We start from the raw sequence: 10,876 nt of genomic DNA, 5'->3' as shown, positions 1-10,876 counted from the left end.
CCCCCCCACGCGTAACTCACCCTTGCTCCAGCTGCACGGAACCGTTTATTTAAAAAAAACCGCTCCCCTATGGCCACGGAAGCCTCGCGCACATATAAAAAGCATTTACAGACAGGAGGTGAGCCCAGCCCTCACTCCGCGGCCGTGGTCCAGGCCGCTCCGGGAACAGGTGGCATCTGGAACACAAGAGGGTCGGGGAAGATGGGTGAGCAGAGGGCGCTGGGGCGGACACCTGACGGAGACAAGACCCACCAACACAGTCGTCACCCGTCACCGCCCTCGGCCGAAGCCCCTCATTGGGGGCGCCCACCTCCAAACTAAACTTGCCCTGGCGTAGCCTGAATAGCCTGGGCTGCTCTGACAGAGGAAACGGGGAGGAGCCCGACTTTCCTCAGGTATTGGGTTTTTTGGGGGGGTGGCGGGGAGCTCACCCAGGTTCTCCCCCTCCCTGCAGCCCACCTCTGAGTGACCACAGTCCCGCCTTAAGCACAGGAGACTGCACTCCAGAATTCCCCTCCCTTTTTCCCCCCTGCTGCCGTTTGGCAGGAGGCCAAGGCCCTTCCTGTCCGCTAGATCCAGCCCCCTCCTCTCTCTCAGGGAGTGTTGAAGTTGCTCTGGATTTGTTTCCCGACTCCCCCCGCGATCCATCCCCTCCTCTGATGTTAAGGCCAAGCAACAGGGGGGCAAAGGGGGAGCTCACCTGGGTGGAGGCCCGGATCACCCTCTTCAGTGATCAACATCGGCGTCTTCGAACTGCCCCGCAACCGCCGGCGGGGGGTCCACCTCCATCCCATCTAAGAGAGAGAGAGAGGGCTGGGCTGACCAGTGTCCAACGCCTGGTGCCCGGGGCACCCTCAGACTGAAGCCGTGGCCCAAATGTTGCCAGGGCCAGGGGCGACCACAGCATCCTCAGGCCCAGGACAGAGTAGGGGAGGGAAGTACCCCCGCGGCCTCTGCCAGCGCTTTTCTTTCTTAACCCCAGCTTGCTTGGAGCCATCCCACAGTGGACACCTCTCCTGCCGTCTCCCTGCTGCAGGCTAGGACTGGGGTTTGGGGAGAGGGGGGTGCTCACCTTCAAAATCCCTGGAGGAGTCTTCGGTTCGCACACCGGCCATGTGGTACCGGCTGCCCTCCGACTGGGCCAGCATCCCTTCCAGCCTCTCCAGCGTGGCCTGGCCTTCCGCCGTCAGCTGGGACAGGCCTTCCTCGTACGTGTAGAAGGTGGGGAGGTCGCCCTGGCCCCGCTCTGCCAAGGGAAACGGGGAGCGTGGGTGAGCGCGTGTGTGGTGGGGGGGGGATGACCTGTGGGAGGTGGATGTGGGGCGGGCACGGGCTCACGTACCGTGGGCCTCCACGTCGTACTCTCCTCCCTCGTAGTCGTCGTCTGAATCCTCGTCCTCGGGGTCCGGGTGCAACGCCTGGCACTCACACATGGCTGAAAACATGGCCTCCACTGCACCCAGAAAAGCAGACGGGACATGACGGCCTGGCCCGGCCCCGACAACAGCCATCACATCCCTCCCTCCCCACTCTATTTGCCCCCCAGTTAGAGCCAAAAACCTCCATCCCCCCTCAACACAGGGGCCTAGCCTCAGTCCTCCCCTCCCTCCTCCAGGCCTAGCCCCCACTCACCAAGGACAGCAGATGGGGCGAGTTTCACCCCTGCAGATGCCCGGGGGCAGCCCAGAGCCCCGGGGCCGCCACTTACGTGCAGAATTATCGGCGGGCACGAACCGGAACTCCGCAATGGGCTCCGCTTCATCGTCATCCTCGTCATCGCCGCTCTGGTCCCGGCCATCGCCCTCGGCCATGGGCGCCTCCTTCGGCTCGTCCTCTGAGAGGGGCAGCGAAGGGTCAGGGCGGCTGCGCTGCCCGCCACCTCTGCCTAGCACGGCAGACCCCACGCTGCATGGCACTGGGGCCAACGTGTTCTGTCTCTCCCCCCCACTGTTATCTGTTAAGTGCTCACTACATGGGGTACATACGAGATCAATCAATCAATCGTATTTATTGAGCGCTTACTGTACTGTACTAAGCGCTTGGGAAGTCCAAGTTGGCAACATCTAGAGACGGTCCCTACCCAACAGCGGGCTCACAGTCTAGAAGGGGGAGACGGACAACAAAACCAAACATATTAACAAAATAAAATAAATAGATATGGCCAAGTAGAATAAATAAATAAAACCAGGTTGGCCACAGTCGTGTGTCCCACATTGGGGTTACAGTCTTAACCCCCGTTTGGCAGATGAGGTAATCACGGCATAGAAGTCAAGTGACTTACCCAAAGTCATACACAGTGGATAATAAGATTCAATCATTCATTCATTCATTCATTCATTCATTCAATCGTATTTATTGAGCGCTTACTGTGTGCAGAGCGCTGTACTAAGCGCTTGGTTGAAAGTACAGTGCAGCAATAGAGAGAGACAATCCCTGCCCATGTGAGCTCACAGTCCAGAATGGTATGTGTTAAGCGCTGACTATGTGCCAAGCACTGTGCTAAGTGCTGGGGTGGAGGCAAGCAAATCAAGTTGGACAGTCCCTTGTCCCACATGGGGCTCGGTCTCAAGCCCCATTTTCCAGATGAAGGAACTGAGGCCCAGAGAAGCGAAGTCTTGCCCCAAGGACACACAGCAGACAAGTGGCAGAGCGGGGATTAGAACCCATGACCTTCTGGGTTCTGCCGGGCTCTATCCACTGGGCCATGCTGCTTCTCTTCTATCTACCCCAGAGCTTATCACAGTGCCTGGCACATAGTAAGCCCTTAAATACCATTAAAAAGGTGGGGGAATGGGCGGGCAGGAGATTCCTTGGCCAAGGCAGCTAGAGCCGCACTCCCTGGCCACTGCCAAAGGGGACCGACAACCGATACGAAGCACGGCTCGGGAGTCGGAGGGCCGGGGTTCTAATCCTGGCTCGCCTCTGTGACCTTGGGCAAGTCACTTCTCCGGGCCTCAGTTACCTCACCTGTAAAGTGGGGATGAAGACTGTGAGCCCCGTGTGGGGCAAACCTGACCACCTTGTACCGGGCAGCATTTACTGCAGTGCCTAGCGCAGGGTAAGTGCTTGCCAGCCAAGCAAGTCACTTAACTTCTCTGGGCCTCAGTCACCTCATCTGTAAAATGGGGAGCAACACTGTGAGCCCCACAGGAGACAACCTGATCACCTTGTAAATTCCCCGGCACTTAGAACAGTGCTCTGCGCATAGTAAGCGCTTAATAAATGTCATTATTATTTATTTATTATAACAGCCACCCTTTCCTCTCCATCCAAAGGGCTGCCACGCTAATGCAATCGCTCATCCTGTCCTGCCTGGATTACTGCCTCAGCCTTCCGTCTCTCCCCAGTCCAGTCCATACTTCACTCCGCTGCCCAGCTCATTTTTCTACAAAGAAATTAAAGACACATTTTCCCCACTCCTCAAAACACTCCAGTGGTCGCCCAACTACCTCCACGTCAAACAGAAACTCCTCACCGTTGGCTTTAAAGCCGTCCATCACCTTGCCCCCTCCTACCTCACCTCGCTACTCTCCCTCCTACAACCCAGCCCGCCCTCTTTGCTCCTCTAATGCTAAACTTCTCGCCTCGCCTCCATCTCGCCTATTCGTTCAGCTCATTCCATCATATTTATGGAGCGCTTAACTGCGTGCAGAGCGCTTGGAAAATATACAATTCAGACTATCTCGCCACCGGCCTCTTGCCCACGTCCTGTTTCTCAAATCTCAAGACAAGCAGCGTGGCTCGGTGGAAAGAGAGCCCGGGTTTGGGAGTCAGGGGTCATGGGTTCGAATCCCAGCTCCGCCAATTGTCAGGCTGGGTGACTACAGGCAAGTCACTTCACTTCGCTGGGCCTCAGTTCCCTCATCTGTAAAATGGGGATTAAGACTGTGATCATCTGTAAAATGGGGATCAATCAATCAATCAATCATATTTATTGAGCGCTTACTGTGTGCAGAGCACTGTACTAAGCGCTTGGGAAGTACAAATTAAGACTGTGAGCCCCCCATGAGACAACCTGAACACCTTGTATCCTCCCCACCGCTTAGAACAGTGCTTTGCGCAGAGTAAGCGCTTAACAAATGCCATGATCATTACTGACAATGACTCTCCCCCTCTTCAAAGCCTTTTTTGTAAGTGCATCTCCTCCGAGAGGCCTTCCCTGCTCCACACCACTTCTGCACCTATCTGCAATTTATTTAGTTAATTATTTACACTCTCTTCCTCCCTTCAAGGCCCTACTGAGAGCTCACCTCCTCCAGGAGGCCTTCCCAGACTGAGCCCCTTCCTTCCTCCCCCCCGGTCCCCCTCTCCACCCCCCCATCTTACCTCCTTCCCTTCCTCACAGCACCTGTATATATGTTTGCACATATTTATTACTCTATTTATTTTACTTGTACTATCCTATTCTATTTATTTTATTTGGTTAGTATGTTTGGTTTTGTCTCCCCATTTTAGACTGTGAGCCCACTGTTGGGAAGGGACTGTCTCTAGATGTTGCCAATTTGTACTTCCCAAGCGCTTAGTACAGTGCTCTGCACACAGTAAGCGCTCAATAAATACGATTGATGATGATGATGATGTTGGGTAGGGACTGTCTCTATATGTTGCCAATTTGTACTTCCCAAGCGCTTAGTACAGTGCTCTGCACACAGTAAGCGCTCAATAAATACGATTGATGATGATGATGCCTTCCCCCACCACTCAACTGCAAGATCGCTTTGGGCGGGGAATGTGTCAGTTTTATTGTACTGTACTCTCCCGAGCGCTTGGTACGGTACTCTAAACGCGGTGAACGCTCAAGAAATGTGAATGGACGGAAGAAATACCACTGAAAAAAAGGAAAAACCGAGCCGGCTTGTGTACCTGCGTACACGTGTGTGCACACCCACCTAGAGGGTTTTCCCGCTATCCGGAGCAAATGCTTTTCCGGGGACGGGGAGCGGCTTACCTGTGAACTTGGCGTTGACCATGACGTACAGGTGTTCCCTGGGGAAGGCGCTCAGGTCCCGGGAGACGGCGTGCAGGCTGATGGAGGGGTACTCCAGGGAGAAGCCCAGGCCCGACCCATCCAGCCACGACAGGCGGCTGAAAGCGGGAGGCCGCACGTTACCACGTTATATGTTGCCAACTTGCACTTCCCAAGCGCTTAGCACAGTGCTCTGCACACAATAAGTGCTCAATAAATACGATGGATTACCACGGAGACACGTGCCACCAGCCCTCCCTCCTGCATCGCTGCTAATCATCATCAGCATCAGCAGTGATCATCAATGGTATTTACCGAGCACTTACTGTTCGCGGCGTTCAATACGACAGAGTTGGTAGACACCCTCCTTAATAAATAATAATGATAATGGCATTTATTAAGCGCTTACTATGTGCAAAGCACTGTTCTAAGCGCTGGGGAGGTTACAAGGAGATCAGGTTGTCCCACGGCGGGGCTCACAGTCTTCATCCCCATTTTACAGTTGAGGGAACTGAGGCACAGAGAAGCTAAGTGACCTGCCCAAAGTCACACAGCTGACAATTGGCAGAGCCGGCATTCGAACCCATGACCCCTGACTCCGAAGCCTGTGCTCTTTCCACTGAGCCACGCTGCTTCTCACAACAGCACGCTGCTTCTCTTTGCCCACAACGAGCTTACAGTCTAGAGAATAATAATTATGGTCTTAACTGTGGAATTTGCTAGGCACTCTGTGCCACTCACTGTACTGAACGCTGGGGTACATAATCGGGTCGGACACAGCCCTGTCCCCCATGGGGCTCACAGTTTAAGCGCACTCACTGCGATAATACTAATAATAAAAATAATAACAAAAACAGTACTTAAGTGCTTACTACGTGCCAAGCACTGTTTTAAGCGCTGAGGCAGATACAAGGTAATCAGGTTGTCCCACGTGGGGCTGTTTTCATCCCCATTTTACAGATGAGGTAACTGAGGCTCAGAGAAGTGAAGCTATCCAACAGTCCGCCTCTCTCCCCATCATCAAAGTCCTACTTAAAGATCACAAATTCTGCAGGAATTTGCCCAGATATAAATTTGTGCAGATTTAATGAACTGTTAAACTGTTGAGTAGGGACTGTCTCTATATGTTGCCAACTTGTACTTCCCAAGCGTTTAGTACAGTGCTCTGCACACAGTAAGCGCTCAATAAATATGATTGATTGATTGATTGTCAACTCACTGAGGGCCGGGATCGTGTCCCCTCTCCCCATCCAAGTCCTACTTAAAAATCACAAATTCTGCAGGAATTTGCCCCGAAATTAATTTGTGCAGATTTAATGAACTGTTAAACTGTTGGGTAGGGACTGTATGTTGCCAACTTGTACTTCCCAAGCGTTTAGTACAGTGCTCTGCACACAGTAAGTGCTCAATAAATACGATTGATTGATTGATTGATTGTCAACTCCCTGAGGGCCGGGATCGTGTCTACCAACTCCGCTGGATTATAGTCTCTCCGGTGCTTGGTACAGTGCTCTGCACACAGTAAGTGCTCGATAATTACCGTCGATGGAATCTGCCAACTCCCCCACATGCTCAGTACAGTGCTCCGCACGCTGTAAGCACTCAATGAATACCATTATTTAATTTGTCTGGAACTCTTATGTCCCCATTTCCTAATCTATTTTAGTACCTGTCCCCGCCGTGGACCATAAACTTGTGGGTAGGAATCGCGCCTACCCCCTTTACTGCGTTTTAATTTGCCAATCATCAATAGCATACAATCGATCAGTAGTAGTCACTGGGCGTGTACTACGTGCACAGCACTATACTAAGCCCTGGTGGGAGTCCAGACCAGCAGGGTCGGCAGACAGGTGCCCGGACGACAACGAGCTTACGGTCTACAAGAGCCCGGGTTTAGGGAGTTGGAGGTTGTGGGTTCTAATCCCGCCTCCGCCACTTGCCTGCTGTGTGGCCCTGGGCAAGTCACTTCATTCATTCAATTGTATTTATTGAGCGCTTACTGTGTGCAGAGCACTGCACTTCTCTGGGCCTCAGTTCCCTCGTCTGTAAAATGGGGATGAAGACTGTGAGCCCCCCGTGGGACCACCTGATCACCTTGTATCCTTCCCCAGCGCTTAGATCAGTGCTTTGCACATTGTAAGTAAGTGCTTAATAAATGCCATCGTTATCATCATTATTATTATAATCCCACCTCCGCCACTTGCCTGCTGTGTGACCGTGGGCAAGTCACTCCACTTCTCTGGGCCTCGGTTCCCTCATCTTCTAGACTGTGGGCCTGCCGTTGGGTAGGGCCCGTCTCTATATGTTGCCAACTTGTACCTCCCAAGCTCTTAGTACAGTGCTCTGCACACAGTAAGCGCTCAATACGATTGAATGAATGAATGAATCTGTAAAATGGGGGTTAAGAGCCCCACGTGGGACAGCCTGATCACCTTGTAACCTCCCTACCGCTTAGAACAGTGCTTGGCACATAGTAAGCACTTAACAAATACCATTATCATTATTATTATTATTCTCTGGGCCTCAGTGACCTCATCTGTAAAATGGGGATGAAGACTGTGAGCCGCCCGTGAGACAACCTGATCACCTTGTATCTATCCCAGCACTTAGAACAGTGCTTTGCACACAGTAGGCGCTTAATAAACACCATTATTATTATTATTCTCTGGGCCTCAGTTCCCTCAACTGGAAAATGGGGATTAAGACTGTGATTCCCCCCCGCCCCCCCGGGGGACCACCTGATCGCCTTGTAACCTCCCCAGCACTTAGAACAGTGCTTTGCACATAGTAAGCGCTTAATAAATGCCACTGTTCAATTCAATCGTATTTACTGAGTGCTGTGTGCAGAGCACGGTACTAACCGCTTAGGAACTTCCCAAGCGCTTAGTCCAGTGCTCTGCACACAGTAAGCACTCAATAAATATGACTGAATGAATTGGGAAGTCCAAGTTGGCAACATCTAGAGACGGTCCCTACCCAATAGCGGGCTCTCAGTCTAGAAGGGGGAGACAGACAAAAAAACAAAACATATTAACAAAAAAATAAAGTAGAGTAAATATGCACAAATAAAATAAATAAATAAATAGAGTAATAAGTACATACAAACATCTATACATCTATACAGGTGTTGTGGGGAGGGGAAGGAGGTAAGGTGGGGGGGGGGGGGTTGGGGATGGGTTAACATCTAGAGACGGTCCCTACCCAACAGTGGGCTCACAGTCTAGAAGGGGGAGACAGAGAACAAAACAAAACATATTAACAAAATAAAGTAAATAGAATAAATATGTACAAGTAAAATAAACAGAGTAATAAATATGTACAAACATATATACAGGTGCTGCGGGAAAGGGAAGGAGGTAAAGTGTGGGGGATGGAGAGGGGGAGGAAGGGGAGAGGAAGGAGGGGGCTCAGTCTGGGAATCAATCAATCGTGTTTATTGAGCGCTTACTGTGTGCAGAGCACTGCACTAAGCGCTTGGGAAGTCCAAGTTGGCAACATCTAGAGACGGTCCCTACCCAACAGTGGGCTCACAGTCTAGAAGGGGGGAAACAGACAACAAAACCAAACATATTAACAAAATAAAATACGTAGAATAAATATGTACAAGTAAAATAAATAGAGTAACAAATACCTACAAATATATATCCATATATACAGGTCCTGTGGGGAGGGGAAGGGAAGGAGGTAAGGTGGGGAGGATGGAGGGGGGAGAGGAAGGAGGGGGCTCAGTCTGGGAATCAATCAATCGTACTTGTTGAGCGCTTACTGTGTGCAAAGCACCGTACTAAGCGCTTGGGCAGTCCAAGTTGGCAACATCTAGAGACGGTCCCTACCCAACAGTGGGCTCACAGTCTAGAAGGGGGAGACAGCAGAGAACAAAACCAAACATATTAACAAAATAAAATAAATAGAATATGTACAAGTAAAATAAATAGAGTACAAACATCTATGCCTATATACAGGTGCTGTGGGGAAGGGAAGGAGGTAAGGGGAGGGGAGAGGAAGGAGGTGATCTCTCAGTCCTTCCCAAGCGCTTAGTCCAGTGCTCTGCACACAGTAAGCGCTCAGTCAATACGACTGAATGATTGAATGACTGGGGAGGAGGGGGAGGATTACCATCCCTTCCCCACAGCACCTGTATATATGTTTGCACATATTTATTACTCTATTAATTTATTTTACTTGTACCTATCTATTCTATTTATTTTATTTTGTTAGTATGTTTGGTTTTGTTCTCTGTCTCCCCCTTCTAGACCGCGAGCCCACTGTTGGGTAGGGGACTGTCTCTAGATGTTGCCAATTTCCCAAGCGCTTAGTGCAGTGCTCTGCGCACAGTAGGCGCTCAATAAATACGACTGAAGGAATGAATGAATGAAGGGGGAGGATCACCTGTGGGCGATGTAGAGGGTGCCGGTGCCCAGGGCCCTGCCGTCGAGCAGGGCGTCGGTGTGGGGCTGCTGTCGGCGCAGGCCTTCCCCGGCGCCCGGGGGCGGGAGCCTCTGCAGGGACAGGCTCATTATTCTGCGGAGGCTCGGACGAACAGGCCCGGCCGGCCCCGTGCGGGCCTCTGCTCTCTTCTTCTTCTCCTCCTCCTCCTTCTCCTCCTGCCCTCTGCCCCGGAAGTGAAGGCCGCGCGGCCGTCCCCTTCCGGCCGGCGGGACCCGCTCTAGGAAGCGCTCTCGGTGGCGCGCCCGCCCGGCCGGAAGCCGCTCTAGGAAGCGCGCTCTGTGGTCCGGCCCGCCCGCCCGCTCGCCCCCTAACGGCCGGCCCGGGGAGGGCCGGCCCAATCGCCACGGGAATAATGAATAAATAATAATAATAATTGTTAAGCGCTTACTAGGTGCCAGGCACTGTTTTAAGCGCTGGGGCGGATACAAGATAATCGGGTTGTCCGCCGTGGGGCTCACAGCCTTCATCCCCAGTTTACAGAGGAGGGAACTTGGGTGGGGGAGGGGGGGGAGGAGGAGGAGAAATAATGATGATGATGATGATAATAATAATGGTATTTGTTAAGCGATTACTAGGTGCCAGGCACTGTTTTAAGCGCTGGGGCGGATACAAGATGATCAGGTTGTCCCCCGTGGGGCTCACAGTCTTCATCCCCAGTTTACAGAGGAGGAACTGGGGGGGTGGGGGAGGAGGAGGAGGAGAAGAAATAATGATGATGATGATAATAATAATGGTATTTGTTAAGCGCTTACTATGTGCCAGGCACTGTTTTAAGCGCTGGGGAGGATACAAGATAATCAAGTTGTCCCCCGTGGGGCTCACAGTCTTCATCCCCATTTTACAGAGGAGGGAACTGGGGGGGAGGGGGGAGGGAGGAGGAGGAGGAGAAATAATAATGATGATGATGATGATAATAATGGTATTTGTTAAGCGCTTACTAGGTGCCAGGCACTGTTTTAAGCGCTGGGGAGGATACCAGATAATCGGGTTGTCCCCCGTGGGGCTCACAGCCTTCATCCCCATTTTACGGAGGAGGGAACTGAGGCACAGAGGAGAAGGAGAAGGAGGAGGAGGAGGAGGAGGAGGAGGAAGGAGGAGGAAGGAGGAAGAAGAAGAAGAAGGAGGAGGAGGAAGAAGAAGAAGGAGGAGGAGGAGGAGGAGGAGGAGGAGGAGGAGGAAGAGGAGGAGGAGGAGGAAGAGGAAGAAGAAGAAGAAGAAGAAGAAATAATGATGATGATAATGGTATTTGTTAAGCACTTACTAGGTGCCAGGCACTGTTTTAAACGCTGGGGCAGATACAAGATAATCAAGTTGCCCCCCGTGGGGCTCAGTCTTCATCCCCATTTTACAGATGAGGGAACTGAGGCACAGAGAAGAAGAAAGAAGAAGAAGAAAAGAAGAAAGAAGAAGAAATGATGATAATAATAATAATAATGGTGTTTGTTAAGCGCTTACTATGTG

General features: G+C 51.7%; 1 protein-coding gene across 1 annotated transcript; it reads right to left on the bottom strand.

Annotated features, from left to right (window-relative positions):
• Window positions 1-32: 32 nt before the first annotated feature.
• On the bottom strand, window positions 33-9,576 carry CLNS1A (chloride nucleotide-sensitive channel 1A). The gene is made up of 7 exons (XM_038761933.1): window positions 9,356-9,576; window positions 4,949-5,085; window positions 1,709-1,834; window positions 1,343-1,453; window positions 1,073-1,246; window positions 701-794; window positions 33-176 (listed from the first exon to the last, which is right to left on the bottom strand). The coding sequence occupies exons 1-6, from the start codon at window positions 9,481-9,483 to the stop codon at window positions 727-729; spliced, it is 744 nt and encodes a 247-aa protein (XP_038617861.1). The 5' UTR covers window positions 9,484-9,576; the 3' UTR covers window positions 33-176; window positions 701-726.
• Window positions 9,577-10,876: the final 1,300 nt, after the last annotated feature.

Source organism: Tachyglossus aculeatus, chromosome 20 (genome assembly GCF_015852505.1).
Source record: "Tachyglossus aculeatus isolate mTacAcu1 chromosome 20, mTacAcu1.pri, whole genome shotgun sequence".
NCBI classification, from domain to species: Eukaryota; Metazoa; Chordata; class Mammalia; order Monotremata; family Tachyglossidae; genus Tachyglossus; species Tachyglossus aculeatus.
This window is presented reverse-complemented; position numbering and strand designations above follow the sequence as displayed.